This window comes from Vigna umbellata, chromosome 1, assembly GCF_029865625.1.
Source record: "Vigna umbellata cultivar VRB3 chromosome 1, Vumbellata_1.0, whole genome shotgun sequence".
Classification (NCBI taxonomy): Eukaryota; Viridiplantae; Streptophyta; class Magnoliopsida; order Fabales; family Fabaceae; genus Vigna; species Vigna umbellata.
Window position 1 is genome coordinate 9116738 of NC_142165.1, and position 26567 is coordinate 9143304.

General features: G+C 29.9%; 1 protein-coding gene and 1 pseudogene across 2 annotated transcripts; one reads left to right on the plus strand and one right to left on the minus strand.

The window, feature by feature from the left end:
* Positions 1-1404: 1404 nt before the first annotated feature.
* On the minus strand, positions 1405-7301 carry LOC124848025 (Protein kinase superfamily protein). The gene is made up of 7 exons (XM_088093539.1): positions 6778-7301; positions 5393-6284; positions 4785-5064; positions 4440-4547; positions 3914-4192; positions 3580-3723; positions 1405-1836 (listed from the first exon to the last, which is right to left on the minus strand). The coding sequence occupies exons 1-7, from the start codon at positions 7058-7060 to the stop codon at positions 1663-1665; spliced, it is 2160 nt and encodes a 719-aa protein (XP_087949665.1). The 5' UTR covers positions 7061-7301; the 3' UTR covers positions 1405-1662.
* An 8216-nt stretch (positions 7302-15517) lies between these two features.
* Positions 15518-23299, plus strand: LOC124848020 (protein SMAX1-LIKE 8-like; annotated as a pseudogene). The gene is made up of 4 exons (XR_015780483.1): positions 15518-16313; positions 17321-17815; positions 21011-21119; positions 21449-23299. The product of XR_015780483.1 is annotated as a protein SMAX1-LIKE 8-like (transcript).
* The last annotated feature ends 3268 nt before the right edge of the window (positions 23300-26567 follow it).

Consider the following 26567-nt stretch of genomic DNA (forward strand, 5'->3'; position numbering starts at 1 on the left):
TTCCTTTGTATGCGTTTATAAGCGTTCCCTGTACTGAGGCCGTTTAGGCTTTTGTGAATCTGATTTAATACAAAGACTGGTTGTGATTACTGTTAATTGTAATTAATTCTGATTTATGGTGATTACTGTATTTTGGGATGTTACAATTATATATGTAATTTCAAAATCAGGAATAGAAATTAATGCCATTACATACAGATTTCTCAAGTTCGAAATTAAATTTTATGAATTCAATTCTCTTGATAATGGCTCATTGATAGCAAAGTTCACATTTTTAGATAAATAAATCAACACTTTCCTGCTGTATAATTCTATATTTCAAAAATACCCACTATTATAATTGAATTTATTTAATGAAGTGCTTATATTCAAATAATTTTAATTTTTATCAACAATATGGTAGACTTGATGTTCTTTTATTGAAGACAAGAAATATATCTAAAGTTAAATTTATATTAATTTATTCCACATTTCACATTTTTAGATAAATAAATCAACATTTTTGCTGCTGTATAATTCTACATTTTAAAAATACCCACTATCATGTAAAATTGAATTTATTAATGAAGTACTTATATTCAAATAGTTTTCATTTTTATCAACAATATGGTAGACTTGATGTTCTATTATTGAAAACAATAAATATATCTGAAGTTAAATTTATATTAATTTATATCACGCACGTTTTAAAATTCACTTCGATTGATATATATATACTTGTATAATTGTATAATAGTATATTACATAAGATATTTAACAGATTCGTTAATAAATTTATGTTGTTGAGAAACATTTATAACATACAAATTTAAAGTAGACTTTACAGCAATATTAGTAAAAGTGATTTTGAAATTATGTCAACAGAATTTAAAAAATATACATGAAATTAAACACGGTTATAATTTTTTAAAATTGTAAAGAAGGTGATCGTTTGAAATAAACAGCTAAGTAAAATAATAAGTCATTTAAAGTTAAAGATAAGAGCATTAATAACTGAAATTTAGGATAAAAGAGGAAAGAAGTAAATTGAACATAGAATAAAATTTAGAAAACTGAATAATTAAATTGAAAAACATATGATAAAAGTGACAAATAATGATAAATTCATGTGTCATAAGAAAATAAATAAAAATATTCATGTTTGAGAATTTTTTATTTTTTGTGTATATCATAAAAGTAAGGATTGAATATCTGATCTAAAGCAAATTACTTGAGCCTCTAACCAGTAGACCAAACTCAGTGCCAGAATGAAACTTACATTTACAAAGGCTGGCCTCTGAATTAGCAGCATCGATCAGTGAGAAACTTCCATTTTTTTTTTCTGTAAAGAAAGTAAATTAATCCAAATCTACTGAATTCATGTAACCCCTGTATTATGTGATATCATGTTAGAGCCAAATGGAGTGACAAGAAAATGTTATTCTGATAACCTCTCCATTCGTGGAAGGCAAAAAAATAATGGGAAGCAATTCTGTACAATGAGCAAACTATAAATCAACAGGCAAAAAGGAAATATACAGAATGACACAGTGACACTTGGTGTGCCTATAAACAAACCAAAATTGTGATTGCAAGCTTTGCTATATGCATAATATAAGCAGAAGAGATCATGAGATGTGGATGATTCCAATGGAATTACTGAACTTTCCACCAGAGAAAGGATTAGTAAACATAGGAAAGCCATGGATGCTTTAGTGCTTGTCTTGCGGTAGGCCTTCTTTTAGGGTTGACGCTGAGTAGGTATCTGATAAAGTTGATAAACATAGTATCAGTAACCTGCAGGTGCTGCTCCAACGATGACTCTTCTGGAATCAAGAACTCCAGTTGATCAGTCTCCTGTGTAGAGTGTATAACATTAATGATTGGTTGGAAACAACTGAAATAGAATTTAGAAGGATTCATGATAGGATGGAGACTCTAGGCCTGAAACTAAGTGTTTGTTTGAATTCAACAGGAGTTGAAAAAAAAAAAGTAAGCCACTGTACCTTTTGAGTTAATTAGAATTTGAAGTGAAAAGAAAGTAACTATTTGGAGCTTTTAAGTTAATTGGGATTTGATGTGAAATTTCTTTTTAAACTTGATATGAGAAAAAGTGTTAAATATGTTGACACAATGTTTAATGAAAACTAAAAGTTGGTTTGGAAGTTTCAATTGAAATCCAAATTCACCCACTCTGAGTGTGAGTTTGAAATGCAGTTAGGAAATTAAGTTGAGTTGAATTCAATTAGAGTCGAAAAAAACCAACTTATTTTAGCTTCTAAGTCAATTGTAGCTTTTAAGTGAATTAGAATTTGAGCTGGGATTTCATTCTAACTTAATCTGAAAAAACAAAAATTCAAATATGTTGGTGCAGTGTTTAATGAAAATCGAAAGTTGGTTTGGGAATTGAAATCCAAACAGACCCACCCTCCAGTAGTTCAAACTTCAAAGATGGGGCTAAATTATTGCAATTAATTAACATTTTATTGTTTTGTGTTTTCTTTTATTATTTTCTGAAGTTAGATCATTAGACCTATAGGGTTATCATCAACAGGCTAGTAGCTGTAGGCTATTTTAAGGTGTTGTTTTTGGGTAATGAGGATACGAAGAAATGTGAGTTTTAGCATTATTTCCACCTGCTTTATCCTCTCTAGCTATGTTAATTGAAGTAGTAATCAAGGGGGCTCTGGCTTGTTGGAGTAGAGTTTTTAAGTTATTGTAAACTTTCTAACAAATGTTCAATTCTAACGGATAAAAGAAACTCTAGTATTATCCATCTAACAGTTAAAAATTAATTATGTCGATGAATGAAGGGGCCTTTTATTTGTTATCCTTATTTGCAGACAAACTAGTACATATCTATACTCCTCTTTCAATTACTGTATTTTCTCACTTAAAATAAACGTACTAATCCCTCTCAGTTTTTTTTCACATCAACTTCACGTTGCTAATATAGTCTGAGAAAAGATAGTAGAATTTCACAGATTGCCCCTCGAAGATTTGATACTGACCACAATGAGGATTAGTAAGAATGTAAGATTCTTTTGGTAAATATAAGATTTAATCAGGGCTCATAAAGAAAATCAAAATGTGCTACATTCTCGTGTTAACTAGATCATATCAGGTTAGTACACTTCTAGAAACAAGAGAAAATTTTGCCCCCCTCCAATTAAATGAGTAAATGTGACCAGCAGTCGTGTTAGGATTTAATATTTGTTATGATCTTGTTAGGATTTAATATTTGTTATGATTTAATATCTTGTTAGGATTTAATATCTTGTTTTTTATTATTTCTGTTTGGTATTATTCTGTTGATATAACTGATAGATTAGATAGAATTATAACTAATTTTGTTATAATCTTAATGTATAAATATCTGTATCTGCATTATGCAGATTTGGGATAATACACAAACTATTTTTGCTTCTCTGTTTTTCTTCCTCTGCATTGCAATCTCAATACTGAGTTTAAATGATGATTCTCACTATTTAAGAAGTCGGCAGCCATAATAGAATGTTTTTTCACCTAAGATTTCACACAAACGACAAATCTGTAAAAAAAGGAATAGCTATGCAAAGGAAAAAAATAGGGGAAACAAACCTCATTTATGTAATAAATATCATATTCTTTGGTGAAGTACTTGTGCGTTTCTTGTCCTTTCACCAACATTTCCATATCAATAGAACCAAACATTCCAATTATGCGTGCCAGGATCATCACAACTGCATCATTTGGGAACAGCACCTGCAGAAGAGATTACAATTCAGGATAAGTAACAAAAAGATATTTGAAAATAAATTATTCCACAACTATATCTTACCAACTGAAAATCTGATTTAACTGTATGAAAGAAAAGCAAATTCCTTGCTCATGTTAAAACCAGAGAAAACTGTATTTGATTAATATCATAAAGAAAAGGCAGATTAGAACATACTTCCCCAGAGCATAGCTCCGCCAAGATGCATCCCAGAGACCATATGTCAATCTTCTCATCATATTGAAGACCTAACATCACTTCAGGAGCTCTATAGGATCTGGACTGTACATATAGGCACAGATTGTCTGTTTGGAAGCAACTACTTCCAAGATCAATAACCTTTATCTCACATCTTTTGTAACTTTTGATTAGAATGTTTTCTGGCTTCAGGTCACAGTGAACAATTCCCAAGCCATGCAAGTATTGCAATGCTTCCAAACACTGACGAGTAATGATCTGCAAATAACAACAATCTAATCATTTAAAAAACTTAACTATTTCTGGCAAGAAGCAATTCTACTTAAATAGCTGAATTAACTATCCAATAATGGATAGGTATGCATTAATAGGAGACAGGTATTCGTGATCATCAAAGTTGTGAAGGATCAACAGTGCGCTTAAGACAACTATCTCTAGCAATATAACAACTGAATAAATAATCATGTGCAATAGGTACACAAACTTTTCTTCTATTTGAACAAACCTGCAATCTCTTTAATGTAAAATATGCTTCCCCTCCAGATTCTTGGTTGAATTTCTGAAATTCATACAAGTTTGCTCGCAGAAGTTCAGTTACAATGAATAAATGCTCCTGTGGAATTTTGATTCAATATAAGCAACTTAAGACTGGACAGAATGGGAAAAGATATGTAAATAAATTCTAATGATAAATTTCCATTAGATCATTCTAAAAGCTACATGAAAAAGATTTATTTGTGCTCTAGCTCTATAGTTCATAATTTCCCTGATAAGCAAGTATAATTTTGCATATAGTTTGAACTGAACATTTGCATACCTTACGAAATCAATTCAGATGTATAAGACATACCTGATGGTAGAAATAGTCATAAAGGCGCAAAATGTGATGTTCATCAGCTGGGTCACCCTTATTGACAAGTTTCAGAAGCTTGATTTCATCTAAGCTTTGATCAAAGAAGTCTTTGTCATTTTTAATAATCTTCAAACAAACATCTATCCCTGTCTGAAGGTCATGTGCCTGAACAACCCTACTGAAGGCAGCTGAACCAAGATACTCGGTCAAATAATACCTTCCAGCCAAGACTGTATTTAGCACAATCGGAAGTTCCTTGTTTTCTTCAAATCCAGTCCTGTAGATGCAATAATGGACCATAGCAAATCATACTCAAATACAACGTAAGTTTATCTAAACACACATAAGGAGCAAAAGTGCAAAGCCACAATTCAAATTTCATAAGAAATAAATGCGGAGTCCAAATCATCATGCACATAGTTAATGCCAACTACGAAAAGTTGTAGGCTCAAAATTAAGAAATTTATAAATGAAAAAAGCGGCATTTAATTTCAAATTCTAATAATTCCTAAACTTCTACACATCCAAAATCAACTTATTCACAAGCATTACCAGGAATATTTGTTAGAAACGAAAGTTTAAGACACAAGATCATCTTTCAAAACCTGTTCTTTCTATGTATAATTCTCAGATCAAACACTTCGTATTCTTCCTCTTGAGTATACTTCAAGAGCTCATCATCAGTTGTATCCTCTCCATCTGCAGCAAGCTCTGGATCTTGACAGTCTTCAGTTAATTCTCCACCAAGTTGTGCTTTATAGGTGTCAAGTCCATTTGGTAGATTTTTATCAGTAACTTCGATAGTTAAGTCGTAAGGACCCTTGTACTCCTTACTGCTGTCGTTTTTAGTGTAGTGGTCAAAACTTTGATCCAGAGTTAGCTCTGAAGTAGAATCAAAAGAGTTAATGTCCCCAACAACCCCCAAATGAAAATTGTTCAGATGGATTTCCTTCAAGTTAGGGTAGCCGAAGTTTGTAGGATCCAGACTGCAAGAACCTCCAGAACCAGGACTGCTTTTGCAGAATGGAACTTCACAACTGCAGGCAACACTGGGTTTCTCAGCCTTACCCTCTAATTCCCCTTTAAACTGGTCCTTGTTATCAACATAACAATACCCTTTTGAATGAGCCACAGTTCCATCCACTACAGAAAAATGATTATCAAGGCATGCCTTGTCCATGTAACCACCATCACTATTCCCCTTTAGTTGAAATTCTTCATAGTTGGAACCAAGATGCAGAGAATTGTCCCGTTGGTTGTCCGTTTCTGCTGTCATGACAAACTTATCTTCACTCTGACACGCAAAATAGTCTGGCCCTTCAAAATTAGGAGTCATGAAATAGTCTTCATCTTTTTCATTATACCAATACGGTTCATTTTGCATATCAAAATCGTGATAATCACGTGCTGTGCCAAACTGAGATAATCTTTCAGACGAAGACTCCGAATCATTCTGAGTCTGAGACGAGGAACGGATTCCATATGGATTTACGAATTCTGCAAAAACAACTACGTTTTAGGATGCTCCATTCTCGAATATTCGTGAATGGCATCACTCAAAGAAATCGATGTTTCCACGGATTGCTAAATCGTGTATTTCTAACAAAAATTAAATACTAGCACTTTTTTTCCAGTACGAAACCACTAATACTCTGCATCCCCTAAAATGAATTGTTCTATATGTATAATGCTGAATTAATACGCATGCAATTGAGCTGTGTGATCAACAAAACCAAACACACGAAATCAAATATAGATGATCAATTACGCGATCCTAATTTACAAATTGAAAACACCTAAGTGTAAAAAAACTAAAAAAACATCCAATTCAATAGTAGCACTAGCAGCACGGAGTGGAAAACATCAAACAGTAACTGCTTAGGTCTCCGTTACATAGAACAGAGAGTGATCAATCACTTATCAACCCATGCAATTGAGAATAAGCACTAAACTTGATTTGAATTTCATTTTCAATTTGAATTTGGAGTACCTGAAGAAGAGACGCGAGAAGTGGAAGAATCGATGGTGACGAACTCGTCCGAGCTGGATTTGGAGTCGTCGTCATCCGCGGCGGCGAACTCGGACTGTCGGGAGAAGGATCGGACTCTGACCGGCGGCGGCGGCGGGACCATGGGGAAGAAGAACTTCTCGTAGTCGAAGTTTCCGAGGTCGGTGTTCTCGATGATGTCTTCTCGGAGCGCGGACTCCGCCTCCGACAAGCCATTCTTCCGCAGAAACTCTAACACTGCTTCGACGCCGTTGGACACAGCCATGGACACGACACGACCAATTCAGAAACCTTATTATTATTGTTGTTGATGATGATAATGTCTGAGTAGGGCAGTGACATGTGAATTAAGAAAGACGGAAGGGACATAAGCGTAATAAAACGCATGGTTTATGATGTGCATGCTCTGGTAATGGTTGTAAGAAGAGAGAGAAGAGTGCGTTAGAAACATGGAAGATTCGCTCTGCGTCTCTCTATATGTTTTCAGTGTAAAACATAAGCCAAACCATGGGTGCCAATGTCTTACCAACTTTTGAAAAGATGAAGAGAGAGAAAAGGTTGTTGTTTAGTCGGGCCACAAATTTTACGCATTCTTTGATATGACACGTGTAATCATCGTGCACTGCCCACGTCATCAGTCTATTCTTGTTTTTATTTTTCTGTTGTTTCTTTTATGGTGAGAAGTCAACATGGCATGGGACCGTTGGTTTTGCTTTTACTCTCTCTCTCTCTTTTTTTTTCTTTTAGCCATTTTTTGTTACTTTTCATTTCCAGAACGTGCTTTCAGCGCTTCCTCCCTAACTTTTTTCTTCTCTTTTTTCGTTGTTTTCCATGAAAACATAAATGAATACAAGAATACAATTATTATAATTTTTTAGAAAATAAAAAAATTCACAATAAGAAAAAGCTAAAAGTCAATACCTATTTTTTCTCGGTGATTTTGAAATTGGATGTTACAGTATAATCGGAAATATTAATATTCTTGGTATAGACCAAATGAAAAAAATTGACAGTGATGATCCGACCAATTTTGAGCCGCCTCCTTGATAATCTTCCTTATGCTTGGAATATTCTTCTTCTTTGACATTTCATGTTTGTCTCTGATCGTAAACTTCAGAAACAAGCAACTTTCAAAATAACTGCACCATTAAAAAATCTCTAATCTAATGAACTAATCTATATAAATATATATAGTTGGTTGCCATACGGACACAAATGCTTTCATAAGCAAATATATCTCAAAGAAACAACTCGAAGAGTAATTTTTCCAATTTTTTAAATTTAAACCCTTATCTGATCCAAATTTTAATATATTTTAGTTTTTAAATTTTAAAAATAAATACACGTGTTGACCGTATAAATGTATAAAAAGTTAAAGTATTCATAAAAAAAATAATGTTTTTATTTAAAAGGATAATATTAATTTATTTTTAAAGTTTTAACATCAAAATATAAGAAAAACACGTTTAAGTTTTTTCTTTTTAAAAATATTCATTTCATTGAAACATCTAAATTTTTTATATTTAAATATTATTCTTTTTCATTTTTTTAAATATAAAAATTTATATTTTTATAAATATTTTATCTTTTTATATTTTGTTTTAAATGAATGTAAAAATGTATGGTGCTAAATTTTTATTTTATTTTAGAGTGTGTTTTTGGAGAAAAGTGTGAGAGAGAAGTGAGAGTGAAGCAAAGATTAATGATAAAAGGAGTAGGAGCAGATGCAGACGTTGAATCTTAAGAGTAAATGGAAGTTTTTTTAACTTGTGTAACCTACTTTTGATTAGAGGGTAATGAAATGAATAATAATAGCAGAGAGACCCACCATTGATAATAATGTTGTTTCTCAATTCTCTGAAACTGAGTCTTCACCCACTTCTTTCTTTTCCAGGTTATCACTCACCACACTCACCACACACCATGCCATGTAGAATCAATCATTACCCTCTTTTCTTTCTTTCCTTTCTTCCCTTTTTAATTATTCATGTCCTCACCTTCCTTTTTGTTTTCTTTTTAACCTTTTTCTTTCTCTCTTTTCCACTTTCACCCTTTGAATTTCAAACCAGTTTCCCGTTGCTCAGGCCTCGCGAATCATGCCAATTTCATTAAAATATGGATAAGTGACAGCTTGTACATATTGCATTTGCATGCTTTCAAATTAATGTAACAGGTGAAATATTTGGTCAGAGGATAATTTATAGCACCACGAATCTTTATAAATTGCACAGAACCTATGCCCAATATAGGCACTAATCCATAAATCGTGATTTAAAAGATCATGAGTTCAACATATAGACAAATAGGGTGCATAGATGCAAATTTTGCTGCGTTACTTGTAATGTTGGAAAAGGTTGTTTTTTTTTTTCTAATGTTCAACTTTGATTGCGTCGAGAAACCCGACCTAGATGGTGAGATATAATGACATAATCCCTAACGAAAGATTTGACCTTTCTTTTTCTCTCTCTTTAAAACCAAGAACATTTCAATTGGGGTCATGGGAATATAGTATAATGTAACCACTAACGAACGTCGACATAGGCAACAAAGAAAAAGAAACAATTGTTTGAGCTGTTCTCTGTCCCTCGTATCCACAGTGGCCAATTTTGAAATTGAATATTTTAAAGGGTGTGGAAGCATTATTTGTGATGATAATTTTATTTAATTTTGGTCTTAATGTATTGATTTATGTTGCTGAAGATGGGGTTCTTTTTTTTTTTTGGTTGATAGCTATCCTGAATAATGATTTTGTGATGGCCACGTTGTGTAGCACCTTGCGGAGATTGAGGAGCGGAAGAAAATAGAGAAAAATTGATAGCTTCCTAATCCCATTCAGCATGAAAGTGACTCGTGGAATAGTGAAAAAAAAAAGGAAAAGAAAATAATATTGGGTGATGATTGCTAATTCATGTCTAATCAGAGATACAAATTTAGGGCATAATTGCCATCATGAACTCCCCTCAAAAGAGATGAGATCTGAGAACAGATTGTTTCTGGTTGAATATTGTGTAAATTAGAAGAATGATTAGTTGCGTTTTTCCTAAGAAAAAATGTTAACAAATCTTTTAATATAATGTTGTTTTACTTTTAAAATAATATGTAATGATTATAATTAGGATCATGATATATTTTACTATTTTATTGGTTCGTATATTTGAAATGTATCAGGTAAGTTATTGTGAAAAAATTGTCAATTTTTTTTCCTTGTAATTAATAGCAAATATTTTCTACTGCTTTTATACAAATATTTAAGAAAAAGAAAATAAATATAATATGTATTTCTCGTGACAAATAATAATTTCGTTCAAATCAAATCAACCGAAACCTTCTTTCTGAATGCTCAAAAGGCAAAATAAGGCTTTTACTTCCTGCACGCCTATGATTTGTTCATCCCCTTAAATTTTTAAAAGTAATTTTCCAATTTGAGACTTTTCAAAATAAGTTTTTTAGATTCTTTAAAACAATTCTGGAACAGCATTTTTGGGATATGATTTTCAGAACAGAAATTTTGGAACGTATGAAATATATTAGTATGTTTTTCAAAATAATATTTCTAGAATAAATTTTCCTGAGCACATATAATGCCTTTCAGAAATAACATTTCACTTGGAACATTCTTACATAAAATATATTTTGAATAAAACTTTATAAAACACATGAAATATGTTTTGGAATGAGTTTTTTTTTTCTGCAGTGAGGACAACGATAATGATTGTAGGACATTGTTAAAGAGTGTTTGCATCTTTTTCTCTTGTTAGTTGGTGCCGTTAGTAACTGTGGTGGTGTAAGGAACAATATCCTAAAGATAAAAACTATTTGTTGTTTACATTGTTTTTAGTACAGCCCATAAGGTGCAATTGAGTTTCAAGATGTAATTGTTTTTGGATTTGGTCGTTAATCTTGAGTGAAAATTATAATTAGTTTATATTTTAAATTTGGACCAATTTAGTTCTCATATTAAAATTAGTTGTTTCTATCATAATGTATGATTATTTAATAGGGGATTCATGGCAAATAATAGTTTGACTCATTATTGCCGATATAATGGCCTAGTTCTTTATATACATTGTGCAATGCAAGTAAATTGAGAGACAAAAAAATTATAGTATGGACTTTCGTGTATTGGATAAAACATTATGTTTGTCTGGTGGTGGAGATTATGTCTACTCCGGTATCATGTAGGTAAACTTGAAGAGGAAAGAGAAATAACTTTAGATTTTTCGAGTCTGATTTCTATGTTATGTATGGTTGTGCTTAAAGGAATATTAGTTGAAGTAGATTTTTCTTTTTGATTAATCAAAACCTCTTTCCAAACTATACAAACTTCTTACAAAGCATACAATTTTTTAGATGTAGATGATGATATCTATACAAATGGATCTTATATATATCACAATGAAGTAACACACGAGTGGGTATATAAGAGTCCAAATCTACTGCTCATGTTATGATCTTTTACATCCTAGGTCTTCCCGTTCCTTCATTTGAATTATGTTATTTTTGTAGCATTCTTTTTAATCAAATTTTATTAAGTTTATTTGATGTTTCAAATGTGTTTCTTAGTTAACATTGAAGTAAAAATGTGTCAAATGATATAAACAACTTAAATGTTATCACGAAACATGTTTAAAACATCAAATAAACCTAACAAAGTTTAGTTAAAAAGACTAAATATACACAATTTTTAAATTAAAGAACTAAATTGAATCAAATTTTTGAAAATAAACTAATTTCAATTTTTACTAAAAGTTAAGAAACCAAAAAAACATTTATCCCGTTATTTTTTCAACATCTTCAAGTTTAAAGAACTATAGTTTTTGGAAAGGAAATTGACAATATTTTTCAAAAAGAAAAAAAACAATTAAGGTTATTATTTATCATAATTAGGCATCGTAATTTTTATCGTGTTCTAATCTTATTGATGAAGATATTTTTCACAAAAACGTTCCTAGATGAAAATATTATAATGAAAGTTTTCAAAATTATCCGTTTAAACATGCTTTTGATGCTTAATCAACCCAATTAAACCATTAATTAGATGTATGCTCTAACTTTAGGTACAAGAAAATAACAACACAAATGATTAAACAATTTGTTCAACTCACTTGAGAGATTCAACGTTGCTAAAAAAAACTCTAAAATACTTGTCCTAGATGCTGAAAGAGTAAATCTAAAAATGGGCATTAATAAGATGATGTTAGTTAAGTGGCATTTAATAAACTTCTTCATTCTTATATGCATTTAGTTTCTTTTTTAAATAAATCTATATTTAAATAACATATTTTCCTTTTTATGCAAATAAAGTTCCTTAAGTAATCTTATTCATAAAATATATATCATACTAGATCGTCAATACCAATATGACATTGAATGGATAAATAAATGAATATTCTATTTCAAAACATTTTTATTCGATTTTAATTTATTCATTTTCTATTCAATACACTATATTGTTTTATGGTGTAATTTTTTTCCCGGAAACTATATATGGCTTTTAAATTTTTATATAATTAGTTGTCTTGTATCTCCGTTAGTTAGTAATTTTATAAAATAGAAGAGTTAAAATTAGTGTATATCCGTTATACAATTTAACTAAATTACTAATATTTTTTGTGCTTTAGGCTTTCTAAGTTAGGATTTCTATATGAGCAAATTAGTTAGAGAAAAATATGTATTGTTCTTGATTAATAATTAGAAACAGTTTTTGAAATGGAGATATTCATACTCTGTAATAGGTTTCACTTTAAACTAAATCAAGAGAAAATTCAAAGTATAAGGAATGTAACCTTATAACATTCATACTATTCTATAAGTTTTTAGTATTTTTTTTTTCTAATAAAGAAAAACTATTTCCATTAAAATGATAATTCGAAGTCCAAGAATAAAAATATATTCTTTTAGAAATATTATGTTTATTTATTAAATAATTTAGAACTAGAATTATAATGATATTATTTTAAGGGTGAAATAAATCATGTCAATGAAATTAATTAATTTTTTTAACTATAAATAATTCATACTCATAACGCAGGTTAAAAAAAATTATGCATTTTGGAATTCTTCTTGTGTTAATTGTGGATTTGTGGTGTTACAATTTATTTTCTCTATGTATAAATAAAACAAATTGCATGATGTCTATCTATCATCTCTTTTTCTGAAGAAATCAAAAGTAAAAGGTTATGAAGGGCCTTTTCAAATTTTAGTGGGTTGAACAAAAGAAAAACAGAAACAATCTTATAGCAACAAACACTATTACACATCATTCAACATGGCACAATATAATTTAGATTTTCTGCTGAATTTTTCTCTATTTTTCATATGTTGTGTTTTCAAAATATATTAATTTTGATGTTTTATTTTTTATTTTTTTAATTTTAACAATGGTCAACAAAATTCAAGAAATAATATGGACACAATATTTACTATGCATGTCAGCTGTAACCTTTGCTTTTTAGAATGTCACACGGATAAATTTAGGGGTGGAAAAACGAATTTTTTGGCTCGTTTAGGCCCACAAAAAATGGATCGGTTAGTTGACCCGCCAAAAAAAAATCATAAATTATAAGAGGAGTTGACGGGCTGCCATCACATTTTATTTTTAATCTTTTAAAAATTTGTTTTTAAAATTAGTTTGTATATATATTATAAATAAATATTTAGAACACATTTAATCCTATAACTATTTTATAAGCTTTTAATTGATATTTTTAATTAGATAAAAATTAAAATTATTATAATGTTAAATTACTTTATTATAAATAATAATTAAAATTTAATTTGTAAATATTAATGATTTAAATTATAATAATATTGAATATTTACATTATATATATATATATATATATATATGATTTCTGCAGGAGTTTCATTTGAGATTTATAGGTATAAAAATATAATTTCTTTATAATTTATTATTATCTTAAAAAATTAATTTTTAATATTTAAAATATAAAATATAAATAAAAGGAAATCAAATAGTAAATTAGCATGACAAAAAAAATATACTTTTTTAATCATATGAATATTGTTGCTCATACTGATAGCTGGGATCGGATGTATAATGCGAAAGTATATATTGATATTAAGTTACGTATTGGTCTCAAAAGGAATATAAATTTTTAAAAGTTGTTGAGTTTGAATTTGTTTCATTTATTTATTCTGGTGTATTTTATAAACAATGGACATGATTCATTATTATCGATGAATAATTGATGAGATTTATATAAATTATTTTATTAGTAGTAGCTTGTGCTTGTTTTTATAATTATAATGATTAATATTTTAGACAGACTCTAATACTAAAACAATGGACATAAATTTACTTAATTATAAATATTTATTTCTATATTTTTTATATATATAATTTTGTTTCACAATAATTTCATTTGAGATTTATAGGTATAAGAACTACAAATTATTTAATAGATTTCGTTATTTTACGAAATTAATCATTAATATTTGAAATATAAATAAACATAGAACAAAAAATAAATTAGAATGACGTAAAAAAATACTCTTTAATATTATAAATTCTATTGCCCATACTTATAATAACATTTTGTGGTACTCAAGGTCATCCATTTTGTGTGGAATAAACAACTTGATTAAATGTTTAAAAAATGACTTATTATGTAAATTTAATATTTCAAATTTTATTTTACTATTGAAGAGGAGATGATGTTTTCATATAAATTATAAACTGTTTACATATATATTTACAGAGAGCTTATAAAAACTTAAAAATAAGTTAAAATATTAAAAAAGAGAGCAAAATGAATCCAATACGTTGCGAATGACGATTGGTTTCAAGTGTTAAAATCATGGTTTGTCTTAATGAAAGAAAATTTTGTTGGCCTTTATATGTGAAATCGTGATTTGGAATTACGTTGGATATCAAATTTCAATTCAAGAAAATGTGCGATTGGAAATATTTACACAAACATTATTCTATTCGCAATAGCTAGTCAACTAACGTCTCTTTGAACCAAAAGATAAGAATCTTTTGCTACTTTTTTTAACAGTTTTGTTGACATTGTTAAGCTAAGATATTTTTCTTGAAAAGATGTTTATTACACTTTTATTGAAGCTTGAATGCAGAATGGGAACACAGTCGTTTAAACTTCACATAATTTATGATTAAACAGTGTGAAATAAATGAAAAGACAAGAGAAGAAAGAGGAACAAATAAGAAATGGAAACGTGAGTAGAGTGAGAGTGAATGTGGAAAGTGGGTCATGCACCAAAAAGCAAGTGGAGGTAGCATCTCCCTTTCTTTCTCCATCACAAAAGCAACCATAGCCAACACCACCAAATACACACACACTCACTCTCATAAACAAAAAATTAACCCAAATATTATACTAAAATAAATCTTAAAACACTCAAATTATAATACAATTTATATTTAATTACTAATTTGATTTTGATTTTCGTCTAAAAATGTCATAAAATCAAATTCATATATAATTCTTTTCTCCTTTACATCTCTTAGTACTATGTGTGCTCCCTTTTAGGCTCTAACATATATCCTTTCATTTCTATTTTGGCCTCTTCTCCCTAAAAAGCATTTCCTTCTATTCCCAAACTGGTCTAACATATCCCACTTTTACACTCAAAACTACTTTTAATTAATCGTTCAAATTACTTATTATTAGGAGCAGGAATTTGCACTTTCCAAATACATATAATTTTAGTTTTCTAACTGTCTCATATCCTCTTTATATATCTCACACATGCAATGTAATGTAGTTTAAAGTTTACGAGAGCATTCATTCACAAACATGAAATAAATTCCACAACTCCAATCCTAAACTTCGTTTTCTTTTACTCTTAATTTTTTTTTTAAGTTCCGTAAGAGAATTTTCCGTTACTATTTATATTTTTTTTTTCGCTTTATGAACGTCGGCGATGCCTACGCCGGTGGTTATTGCGATACAATGCCTGACGGTGGAGGCCGCAAAGGCGCTCCACGACGCCGTATCGGTGGCTCGGCGGCGCGGCCACGCCCAGACTACTTCACTGCACGCCGTCTCTGCTATGCTTTCCCAGGCATCCTCTACCCTGCGCGACGCATGCACACGCGCCCGAAGCGCCGTCTACTGGACGCGCCTCCAATACAGAGCCCTCGAACTTTCCCTCAGTGTGTCACTCGACCGTGTGCCGTCAGATTCTTGCGTCGGCGATGATCCTCCGGTGTCGAACTCGCTCATGGCCGCCATCAAGCGGTCGCAAGCTGAGCAGCGCCGCAAGCCCGAGAACTTGCACCTCCAGCAGCCTTGTTGCGTTAAGGTGGATCTGCGGCACCTGACCCTGTCCATCCTCGACGACCCCGTCGTGAGTCGCGTCTTCGCCGAAGCGGGTTTTCGGAGCTCTGAGATCAAACTCGCTATCCATCGTCCCCATACTAGCCTCATGCACCAACAACTTCCGCTTCGCCGGAGCTTCCCCTTCCCTTTCTCCGGCGAGGACAACAACGATCATCGGAGGATCGCGGAGGTGCTATCCCGGAAGGCAGGCAGGTATACGGTTTGTTGGAGATTAATAATTAATTATTTTCATACTTTGTAGCTTCTATTATTCTCTTAATTTCGTATAACTTTCATACTTAAAACGTACTTACATTTTTTTAATCTATTTTAAATTTTAACAGTTTCCTAAAAAATGAATACTAATATAAAAAAATTAATAACAATTTACATACATATTTAAGTATCTGAACTAGATTCATTAATAGTCTTTTAACTCTTGAAATTACGAGAACTATAGCAAATTTCAAACAAATATTTGTCTATTAAAACGAATTAAAAGTATAGTATGGTTGTGGGTTTAAAAGACTCGAACGCAAATTCTACTCAAATAGTTATAGAACTAATGTTTTAATATTTGTGAATTAAACTTGGAAAATTCAAAATACATTCTTTCCTAAACGGAAAATTTACTATTTTTGTGTAATTTCTATAGATAAGTGATAAATAAAATTATAAAATTGAGTTAGTCGTAATTGAAAAAACGATTTTGTGTTAAGAAGCTTGGTCACGCGAGTAAAAACTACGTTTAGTTTATATAATTTGTTTAATTTAATATTAAATTTATATATTTAGTACACATGACTTTAAAGTATGATATCTTTTAAGTCCGAATTCAAACTATGTTCAGAGATTAAAAATGATATATTTTAAAACATAAAGACTAAAATATAAATATTTTATACAAATAAATAATTGAATACAAGAGTCTAATTTAGAAAGAAAAGTTGTGATTTTGATTTTTGAAAATGAAATCAGTAACAAATTAAAGAACGAAAAGTTTAAGTTTGTAAATGATTACAAATTGGTGTATACATGTGATAAAAGTTTCACAAAATTTAACAACACATTAGTGTCGCACTTTTTACACGTTCATTAGTAAATAAAATTTTTGAGGAGTGAATAGACACGCTTAAAAGCGTACAATTTGACTGTTCATTCTATCATGTTTCTTCCTTTCTCAATCCTCTTGTCCAAAACGGTGTTTTGTACGAGGGAAGAAATCCCTTGCTTCTGGGTGCATGTGCACGTGATGCGCTGTGGAGCTTCGCGGAAGCAGTGGAGAGGCAAAACAGCGGCGTTTTACGGGAGTTGTGCAGTTTGCGCGTGACGCGCATTGGAAGAGAGGTTATGGAGTTTGTTAGCGGGAGCTGCGGGGAAGAGAGTGTGCGTCGGAGGTTTGAAGAGATTGGTGATATGGTGGAGCAGCGCGTGGGGAAGGGTATTGTGGTGGATGTGGGAGATTTGGAGGATATGGTGAACGAGAAAAATGGTTGGGGTGAGAGTGAGACAGTTAAGTATGTTGTTGTAGGGCTAGGAAAGTTGTTGGAAGTTAGTTATGGAAGGTTATGGCTCATTGCTGCTGCTACAAATTATGAAAGCTTTATCAAATTCGTTGGAAGGTTTCCTTCTATAGAGAAGGATTGGGACTTGCAGCTTTTGCCAATTTTCTCTCTTCGTTCTTCATTCTCTGCTCAATCATATCACACTCGCAGGTACGGCATATATCACCAATTCGCCATCTTCTGTGTTTTTCTTTTTTGTTGATACAACTCTATATATTTATGTTATACTGAACCAATTTTTGGGGCGCTAGATTTAATTTAAACAACTTAGAAACCACAAAGACTAAATCTAAGCAATTAAATTTAAACAGATCAAAATCACATATAAGTATTATTCAAAAAAAATCTCACATAAATTAAAATACATAGAGATCAAAATTATAACTAATACTCCACTCTTTTCTTTTAACTAATAACTGTAATGGATAGACGTACGGGTTAATTTAGGTGCAAAGTTATTTTGAAAATGTGCTATTTTGACTTGGTAGTAAACGATATAATATAAGGGGGGAAAATGTAAAGGACTTGTATAAATATATTATATACATATGATTCATAAATAATTTGATTTAATTTTATTGTATTTAATTTAATTTTTCAACTGACTTTTTATGAGTATTATTATGGCAATACTCATTATAAGAAAATTGTGTATTTTGACGGAAATAATTCTTTTAAAATAGTAAAAATTTGTCAACAATTTGATTTTATTGAAGGATTACTAAAGGTAAAAAATGTTAAAAAAGTGATCATCAATAAATTTATTGACAAATATTGTAAAATTTGCACGATAATTACACACGTGCATAAATTTATAAATAAATATCCGTCAATAAAATTCGTCTATAAATACAATAGGTTTTGATTGTATGTTAAAATTACGAGTTAGTCTTTTTTCTTTTCTTTTTATCTTCTTTTTCCTCTTTTCATTCATTTCTGGATACTTGAGAGTTGATTTGGAAGTAAAGTGTGTGAGAATTAGTGTAGAATTTGATTGGTGTGACAGATTTAAAAATTTGTTTAATTGGTAGAAATTAAAGATTACCAAAATGTTCCTAATTATTAAAGTAATATAAAATGTTATTTATTAATGTTATATTTTATTGTAAAAATATTTATGAGGGAAAAAATAAAAATTAATTTTTAAAATGTAAAAAAATGGTAATTTAGTAAATTGAAATAATAATAATAATAACAATTATTATTAATAATATTATTATTTTTATTATTATTAATATTAATATTATTATTATTATCATCATTATGAGAGAAAAAAATCATTATTATGAATATTATTATTAATATTATTAATTATTATCGTTATTATTAATTATAATCATTACTATTATTAATTATTATTATTAGTTATTATTTTTGTTTCTTGGTTGAAGATGTAATACATTCACACAGTGATAATAAAATACATTCAGTAAGTGCAAGGGGCTAAAAAGACATTTGATTATACATCATCTTAAATCTTCGCATAGCACGCAAATCTTTCCTTTCAATCGCTCACAATTCTTTTAAAGCGAACATGAAATATCTTCTAAATCTTCGCTTTCTTTGCTCGTGAATAGTAAATTCATATCAAGTGAACATACTGTTAATGTCCATTATCTCTGTCATCACTGGAGCGTCAATTGTCATCAACTCTGACTCATCCTTTTGCTCCTCCTTCTCTCATTCTTTTCTTCTTTCTCTTCTTCTTTCTTCTCAACCTCCTCTAACCAAGACAATCACCGCCCTCACACCTTTATGTCATTGTCACCATCAAACCACCACCATCATTCGTCATGCCTTCATTATTGTCATCGTCACGTTTCTGGTGTTGTTGTCCCTGCATCTACCAACTCTGATTTCATCTTCCTGATCTTCTTATTTTCTTTGTCTTACTCATATCTTTATAATATATAAAAAAAATTGATGTTGGACAAGAAATTTATTGCTCAATTTATCACCATAATTGATCGATAAAATGCCAAACAATTAAAAGTATCTATTATTCATTCAAATTTGAATTTACCAACATATATAATCGACAAATTTTACTAACAAAATCATTATTAACGAAAGCTTTTGTCAATAATTTAAGTTATAAAACCTATCACTAAAATTTGTCAATAAATTTAAGTTTATCGACAAATTTTATTTTTGTTTGTAATTATGGCATAATATATTCAAAAAAAAAATTATGCATTTTTTTTATTTTAAGTTCTTGTAAGCTAATAAGCTAAATTGAATGATTCATGATCATTGAATTAAATTAAACTTGAGTTTAAAATAAAATTCATATCACTTGAGCGAAATTTTAACTTTAAATTGATTAATTAATTTTAAATCGAACTATGCTGAACGATAATTGACTCGATTCGCCTAACTTTCAACCTTTCGGTATAATTATATTGTTTTGGTGTCACATTTGTTGTTTAATTTTCTCTCTCAAAAAGAAAAAAAATCTACCGATAAATATGGTTAATTTTTAATATAAATATACATTTTGATGAAATTGGAGAAAAAAAATATTATACTATCTTCATAACTTTTTTGCACAGGAAGGTAACCCAACAATAAAGTCTTGGCCAACACCCACAACTTGGCCACGACTTTAGCTTCAATTCTAATTAAATTCAAATCGTGTTTATATAACATAATTTTGTTAGAATTATTAAACACGGTTTCTAATTAAAGTTGTATTTTGGTATTATGGTTCTTTTGTAATGAAATTGTATTATGGAAATATCACTTACCCATAAAGGTAAGTTTAAATTATATTTCAGTAAAATTGGAAAAAATTATACTACTTTCGTAACATTACGAACACGGAAGGACAGAGAAAAATACAACAGTGAAATCGTGGCTAGCATCGACAACTTTAGTTTCAATCTTAATTAAACTGAAGTTGTGTTTATGAAACACGAGTTTGCCAAATTTATGAAAATCATTTAGTTCGAACACGATTTCATTTGAAGCAAAAAAAAAATGTAGTTAGACGTGACTTTTTTCAAATAAAATCATGTCATGTAATCACAACTTATGCTGTAGATAACTTAAAAACAAAGATACTCATTTCAGTAAAATTGGAAAAAAAAATAACACTACTTTAGTAACATCACCATGATCACATCCTCAGCAATTAGAATTCTGCTTCTATGACGCAGTAACTAGTTTTACACGATAGGAAATTTTCTCTAAACTATATATATTTTTTTGTTGGACTATTCTGAGTTATTTACAGGAACAATGCAAAATGGATTCATTTGTGCCATTTGCTATTGCTTTTTTTTTTCTTTTCTTTATTTCCTGGTTTGATTAATTTTAATGTGTTTGCCATCAATATGGTGAAAGGTGTGAACCGAGTACTCTCGCTGCTTCAACTGTTGATCTTTGCTTGCCTAACTTACCTCCACGATTGCACATTTCAGAATTAGGATCAGCAAAAGGATTAAATCTTAAGGTGTGTAGTACTTGCATACATTCTGGCTCAAATTATTGAGAGGAGTAATTTTCCAACCCAAAACAGAAAATAATAGGAAACTAAAGTTAAGGGCTAGTTCAATTGAGAAATTAAATTGACCTACTCTCATTGTAATTCATGATTTTCAAGGACTTGAATGAGCTACATTACCGTCTTAATTTTGCTCCTCCTTGTTTTAATAGTTAGTAATAGCTTATCATCAATTGACCTTCATGTCTCACATAACATCCTTCGGATTATCTGTTAATTGACCAGAGATTGCCTTATTTGCATGGAGAGTTAAACCACTTTTTTTCCATTCAGTGCAGATAGAAGATGATGGTGTCGTGTGGAATAGTAGTGAATCTGCAACGCATAAGAACTTGGACAAGAGGTGCCAGAATCTGCATGAAATATTCCCTGATGCAAATAACACTCCAACAGTTATGGCGTTCCAATATTGTGACAATAAAGAAAAAGATGCTAGCAACACCAGCAACAGACTTACACTCACATCAAGTAAGTACATCAATATCAACTCAGAAGTGCCTGTTGGTAAGCAAACGATTTCCACATCACAATCACGCAGTTTTTTTCCTTTGGATTTCAATGCAGGGCATGAGAAGTATACTCCAAAACTTTCACAGAAGTTCCAGAAAGTGGAACGTTTGGATTCAAGTGATCTAGGATCATGCAACATGTACACTTCCATTGTTTGTGATTTGGGATTAGGAATGTGCTCCTCTCCTTCCAGTGATAAATCTAACAAACCTTCCAGTCAATTTACAATTGAACCTCCAAAGGAAATCTCAAGTTTATTTTCTTCAGAAGTTAATGTTGCTGGTGGAAATATCTTGAAGCCTCCATCCCAGCCACCAACCTTAAGTTTTGACTTTTGTAGAAAGGTTGATCCAAGGAATCCCAAAATTCTTTACGATGTCCTTACTCAGGAGGTTAGCTGGCAAGATGAAGCCATTAGTGTCATCAGCAAAACAATAGCTGGCAGCCATACAAAAAAGGTTGGTGCAAATCATAGGGGTGACGTGTGGATGAATTTTGTTGGACCAGATAGGAATGGTAAAAAGAAAATTGCTGTTACTCTGGCTGAGTTCTTGTATGGAAGCCGGGATAGATATATTTTTGTGGATCTAAGTTCTAAAGAAATGAAAGGATGCAATGTGAAATTCAGAGGAAAGACTACTCTTGATTTAATTGTAGGTGAATATTGCAAGAACCCCTTCTCTGTGGTCTTTCTCGAAAATGCAGACGAGGCTGATGTGTTAGTTCAAAATGGTTTGTCTCAAGCCATGAAAACAGGAAAGCTAACTGACTCACGTGGAAGAGAAGTGGGTGTAAACAATGCAATATTTGTGACTTCTTTCACTGGTCACCAAACAAGGGAACCGTCCAACTGTTCCGAGAGAATACCAAAGGTAAAAGGGAGGGCTATAAAAATATCAGTTGAACATGTGAGTGGAGACATCAAAAGCCAAAGTGTTAGTGTTTGTGATGGTTCAATAGATAACATTCCCAATCCAGTTTTAGCAAATAAACGAAATTTCATTAGCTACAATGAGTTTCAAGATCAGCACTTAATCTCAGACAAGGCTAAAAGAGTACACACAGCACCAAATTTGCATTTAGATTTGAATCTTCCAGCAGAAGAGAATGAATCTCAAGTTCAACATATGAATGATGTGAACTTGGAACATGCATCAACTGAGATCCAAAACCTTTGGTTGCAAGATTTGTATAAACTGGTTGATGAAACAGTTATTTTCAAACCTTTTAATTTTGATGCACTTGCGGATAGAGTGGTGAATGTGATGACAAGTAGCCTTACAGATAGAATCTGAAGTCATGGACCAATTGCTTGCAGCTGCATATGCCTCAGATGGACACAAGGACATAGAGAATTGGGCAGAACAAGTTCTCTGTGGGGGATTTACAGAAGCACATAGAAGGTACAACCTTACTGATTGTTTTACGGTTAAGCTTGCTACATATTCGCATCAAGAATCAAATGTGTACCTTCCTCCTAGTATAATAATTGATTAAATTTCTTAGAAAATGTTCTTCCAATTTGGATGTATAACTTAGCTGTAGCACATAATTGAACTTAATCTAGCTAATGCAGATATGATTATTCTGGGTTTCTTTATCTCAGTGTCAAAGTTATAAGTGTATACTCTGTAGTCTCTATTTTCCAGCAAGTATTTGTGTCTTACATAGTAAAACCAATAATCTTCATACAACCCAAGGAAAAGAAAAAAAGTCAAATGTATTCTAGATTTTTTTGGGCCCCTAGGTCCACCTTGAAACAAAAAAAGAAGCATATATTACAAATTAAAAGAACAAAAGTATTCGATGAAATAAAAGATGATCCTATTTTATTCATTTTATAATATTTTTAATGATCTAAATTATGGAAAATAATGTAATTTTACTTCATTTGTTTTTTTTTATCAATCCAAATAACATAAATGATAAAGTTTTCTTTAAGAAAAAAAAAGTTCATCATCAAAATTGCAAATCAATCCACCTGTTTATATAAGTCTGCCATTTGAATCCCTGTGTATTCTCACTCTTAGTCGTTTTCACACTTTTACTTACCCCTTATATGTTTTGCGGAAAGATAAATCTTACAATTTGTATAATTAGTGAATAATAACTCAATTCTAGAATTTAAATTATAATTGGTGCAAAACATAACTTGATCAGAGAGTACAGAGCAATTTCCTTACTTTAAAAATAATTTAATTCATCAAAATTAATATATTAATGTTTAATAACATATTTTTTATTATTTTAAATTACTTTTATTTTAGTATTGTTATACACTGATCAATAACTCTTGGTGATTGAAGTTCAATTGTCAAACTTTTCTAGGTGAAATGGTTGTTTTAATTTTTCACCAAAACTTTCTAAAATGTAAAAGCTTTTAGTAAATGTAATTTTTTATAATTAGTATTGTTATACACTGACCAATATTCTGATGATTTATTGTAAAATTTTACAATTAAATCCCTGTAAAGCAAAACTACCTTGTTCCAAAATATACAACTACTTAATTAATTCACATTCATTAGAAAACGGATTACTTTAGGGATTGACATTAAAATTACTAACAATTTATGTATGTTTCTCGAAATTCCTCTTAAAATAATTCGAACTCTACCTGTCACTATTTTCCAGCATGAGAAGTCTGATGTATTTGGGTTTTAGAAATTGGGCTTGAGTTCCATCTGCTGAAATAAACTCTAATTTTATTCTTCTAACTTCACAAACTCTCTACCCCTTATAATTTTTGCCAGAAAAATAACTAATTAGCTTGTATCAATTATTTCTTTATCCTCATAGAAGAAGAAATTAATGTATTGTACTAGTGTATAATGTACTTATTACAAACAATTAAAAGTATCTTCATAAAATAGTAAACAGAAATAATTCAAAAAGAGGTGAACAAATTTTTTAAAATCTTATATTTAGGAATCAATATAGTATTGTTCATGCTCTCACATATGAAAATGGGAGAGAAGATTGAAAGAGAAATCAAAATGTTTTATTCTTAAATAAAATTATAAAATATTTATTTTGTTTTACGAAAATTATTTAAAATATCATTTTTTAATAAACCACATTTGTAATGCTTTTTATATGATAAAAAAGATTTTATATTGAACTATAATATAATTTTTTCGTAATATTTGTTAAAAATAATGTTTTACATAACTCTCGTATAGTATAAGAACAAAAACAATTATATTTTAATTTAAAAACAAAATGTAACTTTTTATAATGTTTGGGAATTAGAAATATATTTAACTAAATAAATTTCTAAATAATGAGTTTATAAATATGAATTATTTTATTCATATCCAAAGCTAGTCATGAAATAATTAAAAGGAAAAATAGTGATATGAGAATGCATGTATGTATCGTAGTTCTAATATTTAATCCATATATAAAATAGAGTTAAATAAAAATTCAACTATAGACTAATCAGGATTTTAAAATACGTGTTAATCCAAAAACCATATCCTTTAAGGAGAGACAGAGTCATATTTTATTTCAATTAATTAATTAAAGTAGTGTCGGATTTGTTTAAGGTCGTTGCCATCTTCTGTTGTCTTTTTGTTACAATACTCAATTTGATTCTTTGCTTAAAAATGTTAATCTCCTTACATCACTAATGGCTAATTAAATAAATATGTAACCGTCCATTATTTTTCTAATTAGAAGTTTCCCCTCAAAAAAAGCATGCATGCATAAAGAATATAATACTTTTATTTTCCGAATAAATAAAATAATTTACTAAAATTTTCTCTAAAATACCATAAATAATTTGTTTCTTAACTCAAATTGATTCGGACACTAGTACAAAAATACTTATAACATCGGTGTATTTTTGGTCTTTCACGCCGAAAACGTCGTATTAAGAAACGTTAAATAGACGTTAATTAATTTTTTTGTTTTTTTAATTAATTGTGATTTTTTTTTACAACTCTACAAAGACTTGAAAAACATAAAAACAATAAATTTCAATTTTTGATATTTTATAAGGTAGAAAGTATGCAATGTAGTATCAATAACAAACAAGTTCAACCAAAAAAAAGGTAGAACACGAAAACAATTCGTTAAAACAAACAAAAATCATACATAAAGTAGTTAATTAACATGTATTTGTATCAAATAAAAGAAAAATTACATATGATGGTCGTCAAACTTCGTTCGAGAAAAGTTTGAGCAGAAAAAAGGGTCTCGCGCTCTAAGATAAAGTGAATGAATTTTCAATTTCTCGCTCAAATTTTTATTGAATTCACTGACTTTTTGACGTCTAACGCTAGGACATTCGACGTTTTATAACCTTTTCACGTTTAATTCTACAATATTCAATGTCATACGTAAATATATTTTCACCTTTGGAACAAATATTTTTGCAAAATTTATTCAATAGGATGTCGAACTTCTTAATATTCAACATAAAGTTTTGAACGATGTCTAACAATTGCATTTATTTATAAAAATGTCACCAATTATTTTTAATTTTGACTTTTAACTTTACTTAGTTAGTGATTAATCCACGTGAAAAGCAAACTTATTGGACCAATAATACATGATAGAAATTATCTAAATAAGATAACAACACTACAACAAACAATAGTGATAATGATTGAAAAGATGTGTTGATATAATTTTTTTAACTTGTATTTTAGAATACAATAATCAGGTTATATATAATTTTAGTTTATATGTAATTTGTAATTTAATTTAATTTTTAATTGATATGAAATTTATAATAATATTAAAAATGATAAAATATATGTTATTCATATACTCAAACTTATTTTTTTTATTATTAATTAACATTTTAAAACTTATGAACAAAAAAGTATAGTCTACATAATTTTATAATTCTTAAAAAAATTTCAACAATAACAAATATAT

What these genes read in the sequence shown, in the direction of transcription:
- LOC124848025 (XM_088093539.1), bottom strand. Translation starts at nt 7,060, where the DNA reads ATGGCTGTGTCCAACGGCGTCGAAGCAGTGTTAGAGTTTCTGCGGAAG. An exon ending in ATTATACATAGAAAGAACAG is followed by an intron (nt 5,065 to 5,392) that starts GTTTTGAAAGAT and finishes TTGCATCTACAG; the next exon opens with GACTGGATTTGAAGAAAACA. An exon ending in ATGACTATTTCTACCATCAG is followed by an intron (nt 4,548 to 4,784) that starts GTATGTCTTATA and finishes AAAATTCCACAG; the next exon opens with GAGCATTTATTCATTGTAAC.